Source organism: Macaca thibetana, chromosome 19 (assembly GCF_024542745.1).
Source record: "Macaca thibetana thibetana isolate TM-01 chromosome 19, ASM2454274v1, whole genome shotgun sequence".
Taxonomy (NCBI): Eukaryota; Metazoa; Chordata; class Mammalia; order Primates; family Cercopithecidae; genus Macaca; species Macaca thibetana.
Window position 1 is genome coordinate 21,406,246 of NC_065596.1, and position 24,382 is coordinate 21,430,627.

The window sequence follows — 24,382 nt, forward strand, 5'->3', positions numbered from 1 at the left end:
AGAAGTAAAATTGCCGTGCTGAGAAAATTAATGTACGAGGGCTGTTTCTTTTGTGGCACCGAAAATTTATTTCTAACATTATGAAGGTTCATAATATAGTCTCAGTAATTGCGTTAGTCAGTTCTCACACCGACTAAGGCATGGGCCACCACGTCTGACTATATTTTTGTACTTTTAGTAGAGAGGGGGTTTCATCATGTTGGCCAGGCTGGTTTTGAACTCCTGGCCTCAAGTGATCTGCCTGCCTCGGCCTCCCAAAGTGCTGGGACTACAGGTGTGAGCCACTGTGCCCAGCCAATAAAAAAATAAAGACTAACTAGGAATGTATTGGCTCACATAACTGCCAAGTTCAGGGGCAGGACCGGACCCCAACGTAAACTGGGATGGAGGTGCTTGGACGACGTAGTGGGGTAGCCTTCGTCACAGCCCTAGCGCCCTCGGGTTGGCAGGCCCCACTCCAAGCACCTCCATGTGCCGACAGCATTCCCTCCTCCCAATTTCAGGGAAAAATAAAATTCTCTAATAGTTCAAACCAAGTGAGACTGGAGGGCTGCACTGGTGTAGCTGCTCCAAAATAGGTCACTAGCCCATCCATAAACCATCGATGAGAGGTGGCCAGGAGCACAGGATGGCCTCCGGGACAGAGCTCCGTCTCCCTGACCTCCTGGGCTGAGGATGGGGCAAGAGAGAATACCCAAGGGTAGTCTGGGGTCTGAAGAGGAGAGCATTACACTGGCCTGGTGCAGCCTGGAAAAGCCCAAAAGCTCAGTGCATGGCCATGGGGAGCTCAGCTCCCCAGGGAGCCACGCGGGCAGCTCCCTGGCCCCCAGCCCACGCTGGAACTCACCCCTGGGCCCCATCTACCTTGAGACTTGAACCCAGACCTCCTGCCCTCCGCAAGCTGGCCATCAATCTCAGAATTGAACTGAGTTTCACAAACCATTTTGTCCCTTGAAGTAGGGACAGCCCTGGAGAGTGAGGCCCCACGTGGGCTGTCCCTTTCGAGGCTGTGGCCTTCAGCCAGTGTTGCTGATTGGGGAGAGGAGGGAGGACGCTGGCTCTGCTCCTGAGACACCCCATTTGGGACATGGGGACAGTAACACAAGTCCCGTGGGGAGGAGGATGGGGACGACAGCGCCTGCCTACCCCGCAGCACGGAGCCTGCTTACAGCGGCTGCACTGGTATCTTCCTCGAGAGGAGTGGGGCTGCTCGGGGCCACCAACCACAGGGATCCCAGCAGCTTCTTGGTTGGAGAAATACTTCGTGAAGGACCAAAAGGGAGCCACGGGCACAAAGCCTGGGGCGTGTGTGTTGGAGGCAGCACGGGCAGGGACAGGACTGTGGGGATGAGGAGCCAGGGACACCTGGGGACGGCCCACGGGGGCTGGACGGGTGACCGGGGAGGAGACCCCTTTTGCGTTCAGGTGTTGTCAAAAACCCAAAGAACGAGTTTACAGAGAAATGTTGCAAAGATCCCAAAACACACAGGTTTCTATATATATATATATATTTTTTCAATAATTCTTTATTTTCCCCTTTTTTATCCATTGGGGAGCCGCGAGGGGCCAAGGACAGTGACAACCCGGACGGGCAGGGGATGCTAATGCCACACTGTCCTCTGAGCCCGCTGCTGGAGCCCCGAGTGGGGAGCATGGGGCAGAGGAGCCGGGAGACACAGCAGCTCTGCGGCCCCTCCCTGCTCCTGGTGTGGGGCTGGACCCCTGTGATCAAAGCCCCTGCTCTGTCCTGGACTGTTTGGGGAAATCGGGTGCCCCCGGTGTGGGCATTTTGGGAAGGCTCTGAGGACAGCCATCTCCCTGGGCAATGGGGCCCGGACTGAGACTCTGGCTGCCGCCTCCACGTCCCTGGGTGTCCACAGAGCAGGGGACATGCTAGGGGAGGCGGCCCAGCTTGGGGCATCCCGCAACTGACGTCTAAGGATGGTCGGTGGGTGACTTCCAGGGGAGCGGGGTGTGGACGGTCCGGGCCATTTGCCCACGGCCCAGCAGCCCAAGGCTCTGCTGTGACAGGCCAGGCTGTGTGTGGCAAGGCTGTGACGGCCCAGGGCCCAGCTGGGGTGCTCCTGCACAACTGGGTCTTGGCTGGGGACCAGGTGGAGGCCACCTGAGGGCTCGGTGCAGGGGAAGATTAGGGAGCCCCCAAACTCGCCGTCTCCACCTCTGCCCGGTGTGGTCAGCTTTGCCTTCCAGCTTCTCTTTTCTGAACCCCAGGTATTTTATTACTACTGTTACTTTTAGAGACGGTCTTGCTCTGAGGCCCAGGCTGCAGTGCAGTGGCGGGATCATGGCTCACTGCAGCCTCGACCTCCTAGGCTCCACCAATCTTCCTGCCTCAGCCTCCCAAAAAACTGAGACCACAGGCACTGGCCCCACACCCAACGAACTTATTTTTTGTAGAGATGGGGTCTTGCTACATTGCCCAGGCCGGCCTCGACCTCCCGGGCTCAAGCAATCCTTCCGCCTTAGCCTCCTGAGTAGTTGGGGCTTCAGATGCAAGCTACGGGACCCATTCTGAGCTGTATCTGAAACGCGACCATTGTGGTGTTCCCACTTACCAATTCCCGCCTCGCTGGCATAACCTGCTGGCCACAGGCTGTGCCGTCCAGCTCTGCGAAGACAAGACTCAGCCCTTAGCCCCCGGAGTTGGAAAGACACAGAAGCAGGTGCACGGAGTGGAGCCAGGTGTGTGTAAGGTGCAAAGCAGGCCCCACGGCAGCAGCCACAGCCACATGGGTCCGGGGTTGGGTGGGAATGGAGGGGCTGGAGCAGATGGCACAGCCCTCGGAGTCCCGTCCAAATGGAGGTGAGGACGAGACAGATGTCTGGCCACCCGTAGGCCTCGGGAAACAGGCTCACAGGTTCTGCTGACCAGCCGCCTTTGTGGAGGACTAAGACTGGGGAGGAATGCTCCCAGGGCACGAGGGGAGCTCCCGAGAAACGCAGTCACGGGAGAAAACATCAGAGCGCTGGGATTAACGAGGTGGGGAGCATCCGCCTGTCCTGCTCGGGAGGTGGGGACACAGCCGACAGGTATCCCTGAGGCATCTCTGAGCACCGTGGGAGGGTCCAGGAAGCGACCCCTCAACCCTGCACCCCCGATCAAGACTTTGCCCACAGCAGGGGAGTGGGGCCGCCAGGGAGGGCAGGCACGGGCAGTCCCCAGGGGCATGAGAGACGAGGGCCGTGGCTGAGCTTCCAGCAGCTGCCCTGGTGCACCCGGTTCGCTCGTGTCCAACAGGAACCCCCAGAGACTCTGCCTACAAAGCCAGAGTGAGCCCAGCCTTCCCCTGTGGGTGAGAGGGTGGGCAGCTGCTGACCCCAGCCCCGCCCCGGCTGCCTGTGCGCACAGCGGCTGCCCTGGCTTTCCAGACTGTCTGACCAGCGGAGCCTGGTCCCTGATGGCCAGAGCTGAGCAGGGAGGGGAGGGAAAGTTCCAGAATGACCAGGAAGCAGAAGTGTCTCAGACTCCCCAGGCCGGCCTGGCTGGGAACTGGCTCCCAGTCACCGGGCCTTCATTCCCCACCCCCAGCAAGGACCTGAGCCCCACTCCAGGGCTTGGTGTGGCAACAGCCCAAGGGCTGGACCCTGACGCGGCATCCAGCCGTCCTTGGACAAAAAAGCGCGGGAGCCAGCGACCAGGCCAGGCAGCCTCTCCCCTTTTCTGTTTCCTTTTAATGACTTCATTTCAAAGAAGAGCCATCTCCTGACCAGGGACGTTTCCCAGGGAGGGGGCGTGTTAGTGCAACAAAGACGAGGCCCTGGCAGCCACGAGAGCCCTCCAGATGTCTTGAGGACGCCGTCTCTAGCCGGGTGGGCCACCGGGTGGGGACAGACAATGACAAGAGACAAGAGACAGCCGCTCAGCCACCCTGCCAGTCCCGGGCGCTATGCCAGAGCCTGCCCCATCCTGGGCCAGGGGCTAAGGCACCAGGGCGGCGGGAGCGCGGGCCAGTCTGGGCAGTCGCAGTGCCGGGCCTCAGCAGACCTGCGGCTCGCAGTCCCCGACCTGCAGCCCCTTGCTCAGGAGGAAGGCGTCCTGCTTGGGGTCGCGGCCCAGGAAGCGCTTCAGCATGGCGCTGGCGTCCTCGGAGCCGCCGGGTCTCAGGATGCAGCTTCTGTAATCCATGCCGACCTGCCAAGGAGACAGGGCACTGTGGCCAGGTGGAAACCCAGGGAGGAAGGCAAAGGACCCCGGGAGTCTGCATACCCTCGCCCAGGGGGCCTCGGAGCAACCCCTTCCAGGCTCCCAGGGAGGCCTGCAGGCCGCCTGCATCAGCACGGGTGGGGGAGCGCAGGTGCCTTTCATCAGAATCTCAGAGCAGGGGTGCGTACTGAGGGGCCAGCAGAGCCCCAAACTCCCCAAACTCCAGAGGTGGCTCCCCCTATCAGCCCCCACTGAAATCCCAGGCTAAGCCCATGAACAGAAGTGGCTGAGCCTCTGGCTAGACAAGGTGGGAGCTGCTTGCGCTCTGGGCCACCCTAAAGGCCTGGGTTCGAGCCTATCCCTGTGACGGTGGGACTACGGGCAGGTGAGGCAAGGAGGAGACCGCAAGGCGGCCGGAGCCGGCCACCAAGGAGACCCCAACGCCCCAGAGCCCCGCAGGCGCCTGCGTGGACGGCAGGCTGCAGAGCCAGGCAGCCACGGTCCCAGCTCCCAGCCCCTGGCCGGTCCTCAGAGGCGGGACCCCCCACCTCAGCAGCAGGGGGAGCTGCTGGAGGCTGTCTCATGAGGCAGGTAGGTCCCTGCTGGTCTATGAAGACAGGGGGCTTGTCGGACCATTGCTCCCCCAGGTCCTGGCCTCTGCACCTCTGTAAAGGGAGCAGCTGAGCGCCTGGGTTTGGTGGCCCCGAGGTACCTGCAGGCTGCCCAGTGCAATGTTGCACCTAGACTGGGCAGGGCCGGCCCTCAAAGCTGGTAGCCACCTGTTCCTTGTGAGGGACTCTGGCGGCTGCCCTGAGCCTGGGTCGCACCAAGTCAGCGGGAGGCACAGGCCCACACGGTGTAAAGGCCTCACTTCATAGTGAGGACACTGGAGGTTGGGGAAGCAAATAAATGGCAAACGCCAAGCCAGCCTTCCCCAGAGAAGGGTCTGTCTCAGTCCATGGCTCTGAGGCCGATCACGCAGATCCCGGAAGGACTCGTGTGGGAAGACACGGAGCTCCCAGCACTCACAGCCCCAGGCCTGAGGGGACGGTGTAGAGCTTCCTGCAGGGCCCAGTGGGGAGCTGTGGGCAACACCGCACCAAGACCAGAGGGTGCCTCGGCTGGGATGGCTCATCTGGCACCCCGGGCCCAGGCCCACCCTGCCACTCAGGACGCCCTCCCCGCTTCCCGGTCCTCCTCACCCCACCGTTCAGGACACCCTCCCCATCCCAGCCTCCCCCTCACCCCACTGTTCAGGACGCCCTCCCCATCCCAGCCTCCCCCTCACCCCGCCGTTCAGGACGCCCTCCCCGTCCCCGCCTCCCCCTCACCCTGCCGCTTAGGACGCCCTCCCTGTCCCCAACTCCCCCCACCCCGCCGTCCAGGACACCCTCCCTGTCCCCGCCTCCCCCCACCCTGCCGTTCAGGGCGCCCTTCGCGTTCCCCGGTCCCCACGTACTTTGCTGTTCAGGACGCCCTCCCTGTCCCTAGTCCCCACGTACCTTGCTGTTGAGGACGCCCTCCTGCTTGAAGCGCGTGTGGAACATGTCCATGGAATACACCTCGCTCCACAGGTACCCGTAGTACTGGGCATCGTAGCCACCCGCCAAGTGGCCGAAGGTTGCAGGCATGTTGGTTCCTGGGACAGACACATGGCGGGGTTCATGCTGTAGCCCCCACCCCATGCTCCTCCCCCAGGAGAAGACGTCCAGCCAGACTCCTGAGACCCCTGCCCGGAATGGGGAGAAGCTGGAGGATCACAGCGAGGGCTGGAACCCGCCGGATACTTCTAGAACCAGAGCCAGCCACAAAGCGAGGGCCACAGGTCTCTGCCCCTCTCCTGGAAGGACAGGAGCTCATTTAATGGGGCTGTCAGCTGCCACAAAGCAAACGTCCCCATTATGAGATTGCGTCAATAAAGCAAGGCACGCCCATGCAACAGCACAGGCAATGCTGCCGAAAACGCTTGTGGAAAGATGTTTTAAAGTCTTTGGGGCATTAAGCCAGCAAAATACCACCCATGTTAAAATCATGCTGTATTTCCAAGTTCTGGATCCTTGCAAGCGTGTATGAACACACATGCACACAGGACAACAGGTGTGATGGAAACAGGGCCCACTTATCATCATCAGGATCGGACACTCCTGGGCCTTCCTGTACTTCTCCGGGCTTTTTACAAAGCATGTGTCATACATTTGCATCAAGAAAACGCCAGCTTCATTCGAAGCAAAGGCTCCAGGGCACACACCCCTCCTGGGGGCTGGGGCCGCACACCGCCCTCCACCCTGGGCCTGCAGCTGCCTCTCGGCTGGGTCTGTCCCCAGAGGAGCCTGGGACGTGCTCCGCGGCTCCCCAGCAGGGACTCCTGCACTTAAGTGCAGCATGGGGACCAACTCCCTTCACCTTCCCAGGGAAGCAGCCGAGGCCCCAAATTCCAGGGTGTGCCCGGCTCAAGGTGGCTACCTGGCGTGGCCGGGACCCCGAGGATCTCCTGGCAGAGTCGCGCGTACTCCTCGGCGGGGTCTGCGTCCGTCTGCGTGTGCAGGGCCTGGTCCACCTTGGCGAGGACGATCTGACGCAGGTTGAAGAGGCCTGGGTGGAGGGGGAGGAAGGAGCTGGCCTCTGCACCTGCCGCAGCCCACTCTGCCCAGAGCTCTGACCGCCTCCCCGGGCACATGCCAGGCCCCAGCTGTGTGCCGCCACCGCCGAGGTTAGCGCCCTTCCCCAGACGGGCGGGTGCACCTGTGTTGGCCTGCCGGGACTCAATGAGTTTCTCCAGGAGCTCCTGGGGCACCGCGCTGCCCGTGCGGTAGTGCCGAGACATCCGCAGCAGCGGCTCCTTCTCCCACACCCAGTTCTCCAGCATCTGTGACGGCGCCTCCACAAAGTCCCGTTCCACGTGGGTCCCGCTGAACATGGCGAACTCTGCCTGCGGGGGTGGGGCAGAGCCTCAGAATACCCAGGCCCTGCCCGGCCCCTTCCTGCCAGCCTGGCCTGTGTCAGCTGCCACAGTGCAAACGGGGCAGGTGCACAGGTGACGTGCTGGGCCCGGCCCTCCCACCCTAAACCTGGAAAACGACCAGGACCCCGAGGCCCCTGGGCTGCTGCTGGCTGCCTGTGCCAGCAGGACGCACCTGAAGATGCCGGCCACATGCCCCGTTCCCGGAGGCCACCCACACCTCCCCCCATCCACAGAGCCGCTGCTCCCTGAAAGCTCTGCACCCCAGAGGGGTTGGGACTTGGGTTTGGCCAGGTCCAGGTCCTGGCCAAACCAGGACCTGTGAGGCGTGCTGCATCTCCCTGCTTGTGAGTGTGTGGAACCTTCCCTAAAGGCACAGCCCTTGACCAAGTCCTGCTGGAAGCGTGGCTGGCAGCCGAGGGCCAGGGAACCCCTGGGTGATCCTCAAGGTCCTCTCTGCAACACCGAGGCTTTTCCGTTCCAAGGACCACACAGCCATGCTCCTCGTCCCGACGGACTGCACCAAGGAACTCGCCGTGCCAGGCACCAGGCACACGCAGAAAGCAGCACGCAAAGCAGGCTTGCAGGCACGTGTGTGGGCACCTGTGCAGGCACCTGTGTGGATATGCACACGCGTGTGCTGGCTACGAGTGCTGTGCAAACACTGTGGTGGGGAAGCCAGGAAAGGCGGACACAAGGTTGATCCTCATTCCTGGACTCCGTGTTTTCAAACTCGCCTACCAAGACCCACGGAAACGCCAGAGGCCAGCACTGTGGCATTCCTCAGAAGCCCCTCAGACGGCCCTCAGACAGGGCCGCGCTCTGTCTTCTCGCTTCAGCTTATTTTGTGAGCAAGCGTCGTTTTCTCAGTCTAGTGGGGGCACGGTGTTTGCATTTTGGGTTTAAAAGGTCCCAAGCGTCGTTCAGAGCACTGTCTCGTGTCCCTCAGCACCAGGAGGCCATGATGCGCCTCACGGGGACACCCTGTGTGTGCAAGCTGCGCCCAGCCGTGGGTGACAGAGCTGCCAGCCATGTGTTCAACGTGAACCCGTCAGCGCTGCACAGCAGTTAGGCGTCTTGAACCCAAAACACACACGGTAAGGTTCTGGAATGATCAGTTGGCGAACACGTGACCAGAGGCTCCTGGGAACCCAGCCCTGGTCGGACGGACGGCTCTGCATGCACTTCTCAGGGTTCTCAGCGACTTCACAGGACAGAGCCTTTCTGAGGAGCGACAGCTGACTGTGTGCCAGGAAAGATGCTTGCAACAAGTTGGCACCATTTTGGCCAGGTTGGTCTTGAGCTCCTGACCTCAGGTGATCTGCCCGCCTCGGCCTCCCTAAGTGCCGGGATTACAGGCGTGGGCCACCACGCCCTGCCAGAATGTGACGACTTAGAGACAGGATGTCTAAGGTCAAGTGAGGTTGCTGGGCGGGCCCCGATCCAGCGTGACTGGGGTCCCTGTAAGGAGATGAGGACCCACACAGGACGCCCGCATGAGGATGCAGGGAGGCGGTGGCGTCTGCAGGCCAGGGAGGGACCTGGAGGGAGCCAACCCTGCTGACACGGTGACCTCCGACTCCAGTCTCCAGGACCACGAAGAAATACACGTCCTTGGTGTAAGCCCTGGTCTGTGGTGTTTTGCTGGGGCAGCCCCAGGACACGGGCATGAGATGGAGCCACCATCTTTGGGTGGCACTGGATGAAGGAGCCACCGGTCGGGCGCAGAGAGTGCCGGAAGCTGAAGCCTCGGGCTTGGACCCTGCTGACCACAGGCAGCCCCTGCCCCTGCCCCTGCCCCTGCCCAGGCCCCACACCCACCTGGGAGCAGAGCTGGTGCATCACGTGGCCAAACTCATGGAAGTAGGTCTCCACCTCGTCATGCTGCAGCAGCGAGGGCGTGTCGGCTGTGGGCTTGGTGAAGTTGGCCACCATGGCCGCGATGGCGATCTGGCGGCTCCCGTCCTGCCGCAGGCAGCCGGGCTGCAGGCCGAAGCAGGCCGCGTGCCCGTACTTTCCTTCCCTGGGGAGGGAGGCGGTGTCAGGTCCCGTGGGGACTAGAGACACCACAAGGTCCCTGACTCCGCATCCCTCAGCCCACCTGACTGATGAAACCGAGAACGCCGGGCACCTCTGAGGTTCTGAACCTCCCTCTCAGCAGAGGTGACTTGGCACAGGGCAGCACGAAAACCACGGCCACGCCCCGGCTGCCATTCCTCCCCTAAAAGACTCCGGCCTGGGCGGAGCTACGCCCTGTCTGGGTGGCCAAGTGAGTGGAAACAGGGACAGCCGCATTTTTGGCCCCTGTGGTGTGCCCACGGCTGCTATGTCTCGGGGTTCATCCCCGAGGCCCCATGGAGCAGGCAACGACTTCCTTCCTGTCTCAGACAGGAACGCCGGGCTCTGAGGAGACCCAGGGCCTGGGTGCACCCCCCGCCCCCACTGCCCTCACCCACCGCGGGTACAGGTCCAGGTAGAACTTGCCGACCACCTCCCCCGAGGCCGCGTCCCTGGCGGTGTAGAGCCGCACGTCCTCGTGCCAGGCGCTGGCGCCCTCCTCGTGGTGGAAGGCCAGCCCCAGGAGCTCCTGGTAGATGCCCAGCAGCCCCTGCGTGACCACCTGCACGGGGAAGTACTCCTTGAGCAGGTTCTGGTCCACGCGGTAGCGCGTCTCCTCCACCTGGTTCATGTAGTAGCGCATGTCCCAGGCATGGATGCGGCCGTCGAAGGTCAGGCCCCGGCGCTCACACTCCGCCTGCTTCAGCTCCAGAATCACCGCCCGCTCCTGCTCCCCCAGGGGCTTCAGCTTCTGCGCCAGCTCATCTGTGGGGAGGGCAGAAAGGTGGGCCTCTCGCCCTGCGGGCTCCTTCATGGCCCTGGGCTTGCCCGCCCGTGGCCGCGACTTCGTCAGCCTCCCCGTTCAGAAGGGAGGGCCCGCAGCTCCTAGCAAGGAGCCCAGCATCCTCGCACTCAGGCTGAGGGGCGGCGGAGCCACGTGCAGGCATGGAACTGACTCCAGGGCCTGGGCACTTCCCTGTTCTGTGAGGGTCCCTCCAGGGGAGTGAGGGAGCCAGGGCAGGCGTCAGAAGTCCCTCTTTATGGAGGGAAAGGACAGGGATCTAGGGGGTAGCCCTGACTGTCCCCTGGGGTGATCCTGAGAACCTTCCCCCAAGGGAGCCCGGTGGAGGAGGAAGGAAGGGCTACCTAGGAAGGTGGCCACGGTCTGGCTGGTCTTGGCCATGTTCATCTCCAGGACATAGTCGGCGTGCGTGCAGAACCCCAGCAGGCGGGACTTCTGGGCCCGCAGCGTCACCAGCTCCTTGAGGATGGCGCAGTTCTCCTGCAACCGACACCACCACACTGTCGCCCGGGTGCGCCACTCCCTCCACCTCCAGGGCCAGCACGCCCTGTCCGGGGGCCAGGGGCTCATATCCAACTCCCCCTGATCTCTAGCCCCTGCCCCCTCTGCCTGTGTTACTACACAACTCTTCTGGTCACGCCACAAGTGTCATTATAATCCCTCGAGTCCTTTTTGGAACCAGAAGGGGTGCAAATGACTCTAAGGCCTCACACAGAACGTGGTGTGGGGACGAGGGGCTGTCTGAGGAGCCTCCAGGGCATCACTGCTGCATGTGGGGACCCCCCCATGTCCAGGCCCTGGTTCCTAGTCTCAGGGGCTCTGCCCATCGCCACCGGCACACGACATGCACACGGCCTCACTTCTGAGGACTGGCACTGCCAACCAAGCTGGTGGGGGCGGGGGGACGACGCATAAAACCCATGCGATGTGTTTGCAAGGAGAAACAGAGGCCTGTTCAGGACAGATGGGCCCACCAGCACATGTGCTGGGTCCACAGGAAACCCACCTGTAACCAGGCAGGTGCGTGCAGAGCAGCCAGTCAAATGGGGGCCAGGCCAACCACCAGCAGCAAGCTCTCTGAGGCGGCACATCCCCTGGGACCTGGAACGCAGCCCGCCCGTGTGCTCCCTCTTGGCCTGGCCCTCACTCTGCCACTAGGACCCAAGCCTGGGGACCAGGATGGGATTGCCCAGTTGACCTTCCAAGGTGCACTGGGAAAGTCGAGGTGTGCCCAGCCTACAGGTCTGCCTACTCAGGCTTACAGCAACGTGAATTCACAGCCAGCCTGTAGAGGGCAGCCACATCCCATCTGAGCCCGCCGAGCTCCCGGTCCCCGAACAGCGAAGAGCCCCCCCTCTGCAGTGATCGGTGCCCACCCATCCCCCCATTGGTGCCTGCCCGTCCCCCGCAGTGATGGGCGCCCGTCCGTCCCCCACCCCCCTGCAGTGATCGGTGCCTGCCCATCCCTTTGCAGAGATCGGTGCGTATCCCCCTTTCACCAGCCACACGGGCACCAACACAGTGTCGTCAGGGGACCACGGAGGCCCACTAGAGCTCCTGCCTGTTCCAGACAGCGAACAGGAGATGTGCAGAGGCCACCTGACTGACCACGCCATGGCGTCAGGGACAGTTACACACGTCCCTGTGGGAATGGCCGTCTGACACCGGTCACAGCGAGAAGGCCTGGTCACAACCCACCTGTGGACCCAGGCTCAGGTCCGGGCACCATCATTTAAGACAAAAGGAATGATCTGGGCTGACACACCTGAGGGGCGGCTCCAGATAAGGGAAGGACGAGACGTGCCGTGGCCAGATGCTCAGAGCAGCAGCAGGAGGCTCAGCTTGGGAAGGATGAACTGGGCCCTGAGCTGTGGCCCCAGGGTCTGGGCGGAGCCAGCACAGACACCTCCAGGGGGTGGCGGAGCCCCACAGGGAGGCCTTTGCTCGCCACTGGGCCTGGCCGGGGAGGTCCGGAGGCCATCCAAGTGCGCAGCCTGGAGGCACCTCACAGGCGTGCGGCAGATGCGCCCCACAAGCTCCAGACCCGCTGTCCTGGGGCCCCCGGCTGCGGCTTCTCACCTCCTTGCAGCGGCAGTTGAAGGCCTCCTCCACTTTCCTCCTGGTCTCGGGCACGTGGCATTTCTTCAGGAGGGGGAAGTAATGGGGGTACTTGAGGGTGACCTTCAATTTGCCGTCCTCCGTCTTCTCCAGGGAGTTCAGAAAGTCCTCGGGGAGCCCTCCTATGGGGACAGAACCAGGGTGGCTTTGACAGGGCTGAGGCGCCCACAGCCCGCAGTGTGTGTGCGGGAAGAGTGGGCTTCCCCTCTGCCTGGAAAGCTACAAGGGGGCCCTCAGCAAGCAGCCACAGCCGGGCCACCATCTGCTGCAATTCTCACGCCCCCCATCTAACCCCATCAAGAAACCCCCTGGCTCCCCCACAGCTCGGCCACCACCCGTCACGATTCTCACTTCCTCCCTCTAACCCCACCAGGAAACCCCCCAGCACCCTCACAGCAGTATCTCCTGCCCCAGAGAAGGTAAAGCTAAATCCAACTCAACCCCCGGATAGCGTGGGCTTCCAGGGCGCCGCACCACCCCCGTGTGTGAAGGGAGGAGGGAGGCAGGAACGGTGGCCCGGCCACTGCACAAGGAAACCAGCGTTAGAGGCAGTGCCTCCCATCAAAAACGAAAACAGCAAGAGCGCCAAGCACGCCGGGCCCTGGGCGGAGAAGGAAGCCCCGGGTGGAAGGGGGGGTCCTGCTTTGCTTTTCCTGAAGGATGACCCCCAGGCAGAGCCTCCCGCTCAGAGCTGAGATCGCAGCACGCAGCCCCACGGCTCGGCCACTTCCAAGTGTGCCCCTCCAGAGAGACCCACTTCCCGCTCTCAGATCTTCTCACTGGAGCCCTGCTTTCCTTTCTCCACCCACAAAACCCCCGGCAGGACACAGCTCACCCCGCTGCTCGGCAGCCACACCCTCCCACCTGGCCCCCTGCCCCACAGCCCCAAGAGAGGTGGGGGCGGCAGCATCCCAGACTGAAATGCTCCGGGGTTCCCACCTCACGGCTCGGGAGATGCCAGGGCCACCAGGCCACTGTGCCTCAGGCTCGCAGCTTCGATGCAAAGCTTGGCTCACCCCAACCCCAGGGCGGTCAGGGTGGAAAGAATGATCGGGATGGGGGGCCAGGGGCAGATGGGGGACGTTTTGGGAGGCCAGCCCGCGGGTGTGGGTGGTGACGAGGGAGCTGAGAGTCTCGTGGTCTGCAGAGCCCCCTCCTTCCCGTTTGTGCCCCAGCACTAGCGCGGGTCTGGTGATTGTTTGCCGAGCGACTGCAGCATGAGGGGGAGGCCTCCCAGGACCTCACGATGTCCTTTCCAAGGACCACGGGCCTTCAAACAGCAGCTCCCCATCTCAACAGTGTAGTCACCCAACACTGGCAGTCGGAGACGGGAGTTAAAGGACAGCAAGGGAGACGGCCGGGGCCCAGCAGCACTGGACTGGAAAAGAAGCTGGAAAGTGGACTCATGAAAGTTTATTTTTTTAGAAACAGGGTCTTGCTCTGTTGCCCAGGCCGCAGTGGATAGCTCACGAATGCACAGTTCATGTTCACTGTGGCTCTGAACTCCCAGACTCAAGCAATCATCCCGCCTCAGCCTCCCGAGTGGCTGGGACCTCAGGTGTGCATCGGCATGCCCCACGGCACTTGTGGATTTGATACACAGACACAGAAGAGAAGAGTGTGCGTGTCCAGGAACGCCGTTCCCTGGCAGCGGTGAACAGACCTGGTGCCTAAATCACCATCCACTCAAAGGCACCAGGACTCCTCCAAGAAATGGCGCATCTGAGGGCTGGGCAGGGAGAGCACAGGACGAGCCTGCGACACCAAATGTCCACCAGTGAGAGCGGGCTCAGAGGCTGAGCCTGTGCGCTCCACAGTGAGAGTGGGCTCAGAGGCCAGTAGGTGCATTACAGGGACATGGGGACTGTCCAAAGGGGCTCCCGAGGGTCCATGTGGGACGATTTGAGCACTGGGATAAATGATAATGAATGATAACCCGGGAATAAGACAGAAGCCTCATGCACATGGACAGAAACAAATCAGTAAGAAGACAGGTGAGGAGGGAAGGTTTGGAGTCACGGCAGGATGACTGATTCCCAGAGCGTGAGGGCGGCAGAAGTCATCCGTGGACATGGCAACTAGTGCATGACAACGTGAGTGACGGACACTCACAGGTCTCTGCTCTGGTTGGGTGTGACCGCTCCAAAATGCACGAGGAACTTAATGCCAGAGATGGTGGTAACAGGAGATGGGAGTATCGGGAGGTGGGGGTGTCGGGAGGTGGGGGTGTCGGGAGATGGGGTGTCTAGAGGTGGGGTGTCAGGAGGTGGGGGTGTCGGGAGATGGGGTGTCTAGAGGCGGGGTGTCAGGAGGTGGGGGTGTCGGGAGATGGGGTGTCTAGAGGCGGGGTGTCAGGAGGTGGGGTGTCGGGAGATGGGGTGTCTAGAGGTAGGGTGTCAGGAGGTGGGGTGTCGGGAGATGGGGTGTCTAGAGGTGGGGTGTCAGGAGGTGGGGTGTCGGGAGATGGGGTGTCTAGAGGCGGGGTGTCAGGAGGTGGGGGTGTCGGGAGATGGGGTGTCTAGAGGGGGGGTGTCAGGTGGTGGGGGTGTCGGGAGATGGGGTGTCTAGAGGCGGGGTGTCAGGAGGTGGGGTGTCGGGAGATGGGGTGTCTAGAGGTGGGGTGTCAGGAGGTGGGGGTCGGGAGATGGGGTGTCTAGAGGTGGGGTGTCAGGAGGTGGGGTGTCGGGAGATAGGGTGTCTAGAGGTGGGGTGTCAGGAGGTGGGGGTGTTGGGAGATGGGGTGTCTAGAGGTGGGGTGTCAGGAGGTGGGGGTGTCGGGAGATGGGGTGTCTAGAGGTAGGGTGTCAGGAGGTGGGGTGTCGGGAGATGGGGTGTCTAGAGGCGGGGTGTCAGGAGGTGGCGTGTCGGGAGATGGGGTGTCTAGAGGTGGGGTGTCAGGAGGTGGGGTGTCGGGAGATGGGGTGTCTAGAGGTGGGGTGTCGGGAGATGGGGTGTCTAGAGGCGGGGTGTCAGGAGGTGGGGTGTTGGGAGATGGGGTGTCTAGAGGCGGGGTGTCAGGAGGTGGGGTGTCGGGAGATGGGGGTGTCGGGAGATGTGGCTATCGGGAGATGGCGGTGTTGGAGATGGTGGTGTTGGGAGATGGCAGGATTGGGTACTGGGGCCTTCAACAGGCAGCCAGGTCATGTGGGCTCCACCTTCAGGAATGGATGAAGGTATGGACGGGTTAATGTGGCAGTGGGACTGGGGCTTTGAGAGGAGGAGGGACCTGGGTGGAGCTGGCTCGCTCAGCCCCCTCCCCTTGCCAGGTGACACCCTGGCCGCCTCAGGGCTCCAGAGTCCCCACCAGGAAGAAGACCCTCGTCAGATACAGCCCCTCGACCTGGGACTTCTCAGTCTCCAGAGCCGTGACAAGTTAATTCCTTTTCTTATAAACTACATGGCTTCAGGTCTTCTGTTGTAAGCAGAAGAAAAGGGACTAAGGCAGAGTGTCTCCTGACAAGTGACTGACCACGACACCCCAGGAAACAGTTCCCGGGGCAGCGGAGAGCCCTGGAGGACCGTCACCCAACACGCTAGCCACCCGCGTGATGGTGTCACCCGGCCACATGGGACTCAAGCCACCTGCACGGGAGGCCCTGCAGGCCGGACAAATGAAACAGCGCTCCCAAGAGTTAGACACCAAAATCGACAAACACTCTTGAGTTTGTAGGATGGCAAACATGAAAACAAACAGGCAGAGAAAACACTGACAAGAACAAAAATGGCGGAAACCGGCTGGAACCCACATGAGCCAGCAGAGTCTGTGCAGAACCAGCTCATGGACATCAACTGAACTTCCACCGCGCTTCACACCGACGTCCCCAGGATTCGCACCGGGACCCTGAGCTGGCATGGACAGATAACTGTGCGTGCCTGAGGACCTTCCAGACCTTCCCTTTTCCTTCCACCAATCACCTGCTCATCCCAGAACCCACCTCTACACCTTCTCGAATGAAAGTACTGCCTGAAAGCCGGCGCAGGAGGCAGATTTGTGCTGGACGCCCGGTCTCCTTGGGAGTCACTTGCAACTGAAAAGCTTTTGTTTCCTCAAAACCTTGGTGCCATGGCACTGGCTTCCAGCACATCGGGCACCGAGCCCTTCTGCTTGCTAACACGGGCAGGTGGGAGGGGCAGCCCCACAGGGACAGCGCGGGTGGCGGGGACAGTGTGGGTGGCCGCGGGGACGGCGCGGGTGGCTGCAGGGATGGTGTGGGTGGCCACGGGAATGATGTGGGTCATCAGTGCACCCACTGAGTGGCAGGCTGGGCTCCCGGGCTGGAAACGTGCTTTACGGCAGATCGTAGCCCGCTGTCTCTCCTGAGTGCCCGGAGCTGAGGGGGTAGGATGTGCTGCCCGAGACACAGAAGGGCCAAGCGAGGGGCTGGCAGCCAACCTTGGCGATGCCTGACGTGCGAGTGCTCCCTCAGGAAACATGCGCCCAGCTGACCGCACATCAAGCCACCCGTGGAGGCCTTGGGCCATGAGGGCCTTGTCCCCACCTGTCACCTCAGTGGCAACCACATTCAGAATCTAGAAGTGGAGGTTATATTCTGTAGCACCCATCAGAATGTTCCGGCCCGGCTAGGTGCGAGGGCTCATGCCTGTAATCCCAAAACTTTGGGAGGCTGAGGCGGGCAGATGGCCTGAGCCCAGGAGTTTGAGACCAGCCTGACCAACACAGTGAAACCATCTCTACTAAAAATAAAAACATTGGCCAGGTGTGACGGCACATGTCTGCAGTCCCAGCTACTCAGGAGGCTGAGACAGGAGATTCACTTGAACCCAGGGGGCGGAGGTTGCAGTGAGTGGAGATCGTACCACTGCACTCCAGCCTGGACAGTAGAGCAAGACTCCATCTCAAAATAAATAAATAAATCAACAAATAAAATAAAATAAAAATAAAGGCAGGCAGGAAGTGGGGTCTCAAGGGGATACTGTGGTTACCTCAGGGCCACGGCTGAGACTGGCACCCTTGGCCGCCCAGTCCGGCCTGGGCTCCCGCCACTGCCAGGGACATTTTCTATCAGGACAGCATCTTGGTGGGACAGACCACGGCCCTCCCCAAGGAGGGGTCAGAGCTTTTGGCTGTAAACAGCCCTGGAGTGCTCCCAGTGAGGAAAGCCGTCGGCCCAGGGCAGTCAGGTCCATGTACCTCGGCCTCCTGCCGCCCTTCAGCACAGAAGCCCACAGGAGGAAGCGGCGGCCCCCGAGGGCCTGGCAGGCCTGCAGTGAGTCCCAGGACCGATGGCAACCCATTCCCCACTGCCCAGCCCCTACCTAGCTCCTCGAGCGTGAAGGGCAGGAAGGTCGTGTCCTCATTCAGGTTCTTGTTGAAGTCGATGCACAGGAGGCTCAGTTTCTTCTTGATGCTTTTGATTTTCTGGAGACAAAGGCAAGACGTGAGAGGAAGGAGAGACCGGGGCGGGCGCTGCAGGAAGACGCAAGGTCCTGGGAACACTCCCACCAAGGGTGGAGGGAGCACTCCCGACACCCAGCACTCCCTGGGACGCAGCACTCCCCGTGCCCAGTACTCCCCGGGACCCAGCACTCCCCCTGCCTGAGCACTCCCTGAGCTCAGTACTCCCCATGCCCAGTACTCCCCGGGACCGAGCACTCCTCACACTCAGCACTCCCAGCACCTAGCACTCCCTGTGCCCAAGCACTCCCTGAACCCAGCACTCCCCAGGACCCAGCATGCCCTGGGACCCAGCACTCCCCACACCCAGCACTCCCCCTGCCATGTACTTCCTGCACCCAGCACTCCCTGGGACTGAGTACTCCCTGTGCCCAGCACTCCCTGGGATCGAACATTGCCCACACCCAGCACTCCCTACACCCAGCACTCACGTCCTGAGTTTCTCTGGGGAGGTGAAGCCCATTTCTCCGGCCCAGCTTGATTAGCCGCTCCAGGTACCGTGCAGCCTCGGGCCTCAGTGAGTCCTTCTGAACTTTCTCCTGGAATAAAAACGTCAAAGCATGTAGGACGTGGGCCAGTGCAGCTGCTCCAAAGAAAAGTTTGGCAGTTCCTTAAAAATCTGATCATCTGGCCCCCATGTGACTTGGCAACTGCACTGCTGGGCATTTATCTCAGAGAACTGACAACCTGCGACTACACAAAACCCAAGCGAACATTTGCTTTGTTTGGACGAGCCCTGCACTACCATCAGCCCAGAGCTCCTTCACCAGGGCAGTGGCCGAACGGGAACAAGATTGCTGATTGCCCCCAGGTCCGTATCAGGGTGTAGATGATGCCATCGTTTTGCAAACGTCACCCCTGGGGGATGTGGGCAAAGTCGACAAGGGTACTCGATTATTTGCTGCACCTGCATGGGAACCTCTCATTGTTTCAACAGAAACTCTGGGAGGTGGAGGTGGGAGGATTGCTTGGGCCCAGGAGTTTGAGACAAGTGTAGGCAACATTGTGAGACCCTGTCTGTATTTAAAAAAAAAAAAAAAATAGGCTGGGCGTGGTGGCTCACGCCTGTAATCCCAGCACTGTGGGTGGCCAAGGCGGGCAGATCACAAGGTCAGGAGATTGAGACCATCCTGGCTAACATGGTGAAACCCCATCTCTACTAAGAATACAAAAAAAAAAAAAATTAGCTGGGCGAGGTGGCGGCGCCTGTAGTCCCAGCTACTCTGGAGGCTGAGGCAGGAGAATGGCGTCAACCCGGGAGGCGGAGCTTGCAGTGAGCCGAGATCGCGCCATTGCATTCCAGCCTGGATGACAGAGCGAGACTCCGTCTCAAAAAAAAAAAAAAATAAATAAATAAAATAGTAAGAATCCACTGCTATCATGGGCCACCCTGATCTGTATTTACCAAAGCACCAGGGCTGCATGTTCCTGACACTGGGGGACACATCAGCACATTCCTGGGGGTTCTCGCCTAAGAGGATGAGCAGCAGCAGGACCGGGGGTCCTCGCCTAAGAGGATGAGCAGCAGCAGGAGGGTCTCTGGGTCTCTCCTGATCATGTGACACCAACAGCAAAGCCCCATGCATGCTGGGAGGAGCATCGGGGGAGCAGAAGCCCACGCAGCCACGCCGCCAGGCCCTGTCAGCTCACGTCACGTGGGGATGGGGTGTCTAGGTCACATCTAGGATGGCCAGGAAAGGAAAAGCAAGTGCACATGCTGTGATCCCAGCACTGTGGGAGGCCGAGGCGGGCGGGTCACCTGAGGTCAGGAGTTGGAGACCAGCCTGACCAACATGATGAAACTCCATCTCTACTAAAAATAAAAAAAATGGGCCGGGCACAGTGGCTCACACCTGTCATCCCAGCACTGTGGGAGGCCAAGGTGGGCAGATCACTTGAAGTCAGGAGTTCGAGACCAGCCTGACCAACATGGTGAAACCCTGTCTGTAATAAAAATACAAAAATTAGCCGGGCGTGATGGCAGGCGCCTATAATCCCAGCTACTCGGGAGGCTGTTCACGCTCCCCGCGGGGAGCACTCCCCCTCACCTGGAGCCACACAATCCTCTGGTACACGTCCTCCCTCATGCTCATCTCCACGTCGAACTCGGAGAGCTTCTTGTCGGCCTCCGTACTGGCCGTCCGGATGTCCTTGGAGGGAGAAACGTGCTGGGGGAAGTCAAGGATATTCCTCTGAACTAAAACAGGGAGACCAGGGAGACAGGTGTGAGAATGGGCCCTGGTGCAACTGGCAGGTGCTGCCTGGACCCCTCTCCCAGGCCCGTCTGCTGGATCCCCCCATGAGCTCTCTCCTGCCTCAGCCTCCCAAGTAGCTGGGACTACAGGCACATGCAACCGCCCCTCCAGGCTGGGCCCTGGAATGGAGAAAGGAGGTGCTGTCGCCTGTGTCCTTTCTTTGGCCTGATCTTACAGACCAAAGAAAAACATGGATTCAACTCAAAGCCCTCCAAGGCAAGAAGGACCCCAACAGACAGAGCTGGGTGTGAGGAAACAGAGAGGCTGGCGGAGTTCCCTTCCAGAGAGAGCTGCAGCTGGCGATGGGCACATTTAAATGCATGAACGACTCACACTTTCCTGAGCACATCTGCACTTTAGGTTGAGCAGAGGAAATGCCAGTGGCTAGAAAAGCATAGGCTTTAGGCCGGGTGCAGTGGCCAAGCCTGTAATCCCACCCTTTGGGAGGCTGAGGCAGGCAAATCACTTGAGGTCAGGAGTTCGAGACCAGCCTGGCCAACAAGGTGAAACCCCATCTCTACTAAAAATACAAAAATTAGCCGAGCGTGGTGGCACGCGCCTGTAATTTCAGCTACTTGGGAGGCTGAGGCGGAAGAATCGCTTGAACCTGGGAGGCGGAGGTTGCAGGGAGTTGAAATGGTACCACTGCACTCCAGCCTGGGTGACAGAGTGAGGCTCCATCTCAAAAAAGAAAAAAAAAAGCTTTAAAATGGAGTCATCCCACAACCCCCAAGACTCCACTGCAGACATCCAGCCGGGAGACCCGAACACACATCCACACCGGAATCTGCACGCGTGCACTCACAGCAGCACGATTCGCAATTGCCAAAAGGCCCATCCATGAGTGAACAGACTGACAAGATGTGGCCTCTGCCAAATGGAACATGACTCAGCCATGAAAAGGAACGAGGCTCTGGAACAGGCTGCGGTGTGGATGCAACCCAAGGATGTCACATGCAGAGAAAGAAGCCAGACACAAAAGGCCACATGGTGTGTGATGCCACTTTTTTTTTTTTTTTTTTTTGAGACGAAGTATCACTCTGTTGCCCAAGCTGGAGTGCAGTGGCATGATCTCGGCTCACGGCAACCTTCAGCTCCAGGGTTCAAGTGATTCTCCTGCCTCAGTCTCGCGAGCACCTGGGATTACAGGCACATGCCCGGCTAATTTTTTTATTTTTAGTAGAGACGGGGTTTCACTATGTTGGCCAGGCTGGTCTTGAACTACTGACCTCACGATGCACCCACCTCTGCCTCCCAAAGTGAGGAGATTACAGGCGTGAGCCACTGCGCCCGGCTGTGTGATGCCAGTTCTATGAAATATCCATCCACAGAGGATGGCTATCCACAGGCCCATCCACAGAGACAGGACGGGACGCATGGGTGCTGGGGCTGGGGGCAGAGGAGATGGAGCGTGACCACTGAAGGGTATAAAGTTTCTCTCTGGGGTTATGAAAATGCTCTAAAATGAAAGAATGGTGACAGCTGGGCAACACTGCAAATTTATTAAAAACCACTGAAGGGTGTGGTTTTGTTTTGTTTGTTTTTCTGAGACAGAGTTGCACAGCTGTTGCCCAGGCTGCAATGCAATGGCATGATCCCGACTCACCGCAACCTCCACCTCCCGGGTTCAAGTGATTCTCCTGCCTCAGCCTCCCAAGTAGTTGAAATTATAGGCATGAGCCACCACGCCTGGCTAATTTTGTATTTTTAGTAGAGACGGGGTTTCTCCATGTTGGTCAGGCTGGTCTCAAACTCCTGACCTCAAGTGATCCGCCCACCTCGGCCTCCCAAAGTGTTGGGATGACAGATGTGAGCCGCTGCCGGCCTGAAGTTTGTGGTTTAAATGGGTGAACTGTATGTGATGCAAACCATATCTCAATGGAGCAGTTTAAAAAAACAAATCAGCCAGGCACGGTGGCACACACCTGTGCTCCCAGCTACTCAGAAGGCTGAGGCAGGAGGACCACTTGAGCCTGGGAGGTTAAGGCTGCAGTGAGCCATGATAGCGCCATGCACTCCAACCTGGGTGACAGAGCGAGACTCATTCTAAAACAATAAAACAAAACTAATAATAATAAAATTTTTTTAAAAAGCATATACTTTGCAGAAGAAAGACCTAAATTCAAATTGCAGTCCGGTCACTACCTCGATTCTGGGCCAACAGAAAAGTCCCCAGGCCTCAGTATGTTTGGAGGAGGCTCCGTGCGTTTGGAGGGGGGATGGGCTGGGCACAGTGGCTCATGCCTGTAATCCCCGCACTTTTGGAGGCCGAGGTAGGCAGGAAGCTTGAGCTCAGGAGTTCTAGACCAGCCTGGGCAACATAGCAAGACCTCATTTCTACTAAAAATTAAAAAAAAAAATCAGCCAGGCGTGGTGGAGCTCACCTATCATCCAAGCTACTTGGGAGGCTGAGGTGGGAAGATGGCTTGAGCCTGGGAGATGCGGGCTGCAGTGAGCCATGATCACACCACTGCACTACAGCAGCCCGGGTGACAGAGCAAGACCTATCTCAAAAAATCAACACAAAAGCTCGTAGTGGGGGCTCTGGGCCAGGCCTGATGCTGGGGCTGAAGAGAGAAAAAAATAGGCTCTGTCCCCTCGGGATTTATGGGTGACCGATTAGACAAGCAACTGCCGGGACGACAGTGTCAGTGCCGTGCAGGGACTAATCCAGGCAGCTGGCATGGGGACAGGAGGTGCAGGAAGGGCTCCCAGGCTAAGTGGACTTAATCTGCGATCAGAGAGAAGCCGGGCATTCCGCAGAGCACAGGGCGAGGGGCGCGAGGGGCAGGAGGGGCTGGCTGGGGAGGCCCTGGCTGGGGGAGGGTGCCAGGCATGAGGAGACTGCGTGTCCAGGCACAGACAGTGCCGGGCGCTGAAGACCACACCGAGGATGCTGGGCGTCACCCTGAGGACGGTGGAAAGGCTCCGAGGGGAGCAGCAGGGCCGATTTCAGTTTCCTTTAACGCTGCTGCTCGCCACCACGTGAAGGAGGAGAAGAAAGGCTGCAAGAGGGGAAAGCGGGGCACAGGCGGAGGAAATGATGCCCGGCACCGCTGGGCGCCCTAAGAGGGAACTGGTATCACTTGAGCCTCAGGAGACTCCTGTGGGAGAGACCAGGGGACACCACGTGGCCGAGGAGGGGAAACCAAGGTCCCGCTGGGCTCTAAGCCACTTGTCGGAAGCCAGAGGGAGTGGGAAGAGGGTCAGGATTCCAAGCGGGGGCTGCAGGCTCTGCAGGCTCGGGGCGCTTGTGGAGCTTCAGCTCTCTCTCCAGCCCCCAGCCCAGACAGCAAACCCTCTGGAGGCCGCACGGCACGGGCCACGGAGGCCAACCCTTTCAGGCGATGCCTTGGGAACACAAGAGAAGTCCTGGACTGAACTCAAGGATTCTCGATGGGTCCCAGCAAAAAGGCCTTCTGCTAGATGGAAGGGCGGGGAGTTGCCTCACTCAGAGCTCCCTGCGGAGACTCTCTGGGTCTCTTGGTCAGGCAGGTACACTGTCAGCCTTAGGCAGAGCTCGGGAAGCAGTGTCCCTAACCCATGTCACCAGGTACCTCACTCCTCTCCGTGAGCACAGGGACCCCAAGGAGAAGAGGAGGATGGGGCTGAGGGCGAGGACGATGCCCAAGGTCATGAGGTCACCCCCGCCGCAGGGCAAGGGGGCAGAAGCCAAAGGGGCCAAGTTCAGTCATTCAGAGAGAAAACAAATACCCGCCTTCCCGGGCCAGGGAAAGAGGTCAGACAGGGTCAGGTTTCAAGGCTGCTGGCTCTGGGAGAGGCTGGAGAGGTGTGCTGTTTAGACATCTCCGGCTCTCAGATCACACAACCAAGGGGTCCTTTGAACGGACGAGGCTGTGAAACGGAGCAGAGCACGGGCAGAACTGCGTCTCTCCGACACCTCCAGTGACCAGCACCTGCCAGATGCCTCCGTCCAGCCGTCCGTTTAGCCACCACAACAGCCTGGGAGTAGGTGGTGCTGCCCTGTGCTCAGGGGCAGGATGCTGGTGACACTTCACGCCAGGTTCTGAACCTGCTCCACGGACTGGGCTGCTCCTGCCTGCGGTGCCACCTCCCTCGGCACCTGTGGCCCACGCCCAGACCCTGCCTGGGACTTACCTGTGTAGGTGACCTCCACGTCGGCCAGCGCCTTGAGCGTGCTCTCATAGGACACGTCCTCAAACTCCTGGGCGCCCACCTGGTCGTACACGCGCTTGGTCTGCTCAATGAGCTCCCTGGTGCGCTCCTCTATCTGCTGGGCGCTCAGGTCCCATCGCAGGTCGTTTGCCACAGAGCATGGAGACGCCGCGTCCAGCACGTCTCCTGCACAGGCTGCGCAGAAACAAAACCCAGTGCCAGGCGGGTCTGCTTTTGGTTCAGTTAGGGTCAAAGTGAGAACCCAGTGCCAGGCGGGTCTGCTTTTGGTTCAGTTAGGGTCAAAGTGAGGAGGGTAGAGGGAAAGGAGGGATCACCCGCTTCTCATCCAGAAGAGTGAGGTCCAGGGCTCTAGTAGGGAAGAACAGATTGATCAGTCTCTAGAGCAGGAGGCAATTCTGCCATCAATCCCCTCCAGGGGACCCTGGGTGACATCTAGGACACCTGTGGCTGT

General features: G+C 60.2%; 3 protein-coding genes across 4 annotated transcripts in view; 1 reads left to right on the forward strand and 2 right to left on the reverse strand.

The window, feature by feature from the left end:
• ZNF556 (zinc finger protein 556) overlaps positions 1-24,382 on the reverse strand; it is a 433,150-nt gene that overhangs the window by 72,429 nt on the left and 336,339 nt on the right. The gene's annotated exons all lie outside the window — the stretch shown is intronic.
• The window catches only part of THOP1 (thimet oligopeptidase 1), a 226,438-nt gene continuing 205,734 nt past the window's right edge, over positions 3,679-24,382 (reverse strand). Inside the window, exons 3-14 of one of the 2 annotated variants that reach the window (XM_050770255.1) lie at positions 23,893-24,105; positions 19,567-19,715; positions 17,950-18,057; positions 17,380-17,482; positions 12,064-12,224; positions 10,329-10,464; positions 9,581-9,947; positions 8,946-9,147; positions 6,908-7,094; positions 6,629-6,757; positions 5,668-5,804; positions 3,679-4,153 (exon numbers count right to left, since the gene is read on the reverse strand). In XM_050770255.1, the coding sequence (XP_050626212.1) occupies positions 3,998-4,153; positions 5,668-5,804; positions 6,629-6,757; positions 6,908-7,094; positions 8,946-9,147; positions 9,581-9,947; positions 10,329-10,464; positions 12,064-12,224; positions 17,380-17,482; positions 17,950-18,057; positions 19,567-19,715; positions 23,893-24,105 (2,048 nt within the window). In that variant the 3' untranslated portion in view covers positions 3,679-3,997. Of the gene's footprint in view, positions 4,154-5,667; positions 5,805-6,628; positions 6,758-6,907; positions 7,095-8,945; positions 9,148-9,580; positions 9,948-10,328; positions 10,465-12,063; positions 12,225-17,379; positions 17,483-17,949; positions 18,058-19,566; positions 19,716-23,892; positions 24,106-24,382 lie in introns of those variants that run through there. The other variant, XM_050770254.1, reaches the window with a different exon arrangement.
• The window catches only part of DIRAS1 (DIRAS family GTPase 1), a 90,461-nt gene continuing 78,814 nt past the window's right edge, over positions 12,736-24,382 (forward strand). The window contains exon 1 of the mRNA XM_050770845.1: positions 12,736-12,739. The gene's annotated coding sequence lies outside the window, so the exon portion shown is untranslated. The remainder of the gene's footprint in view (positions 12,740-24,382) is intronic.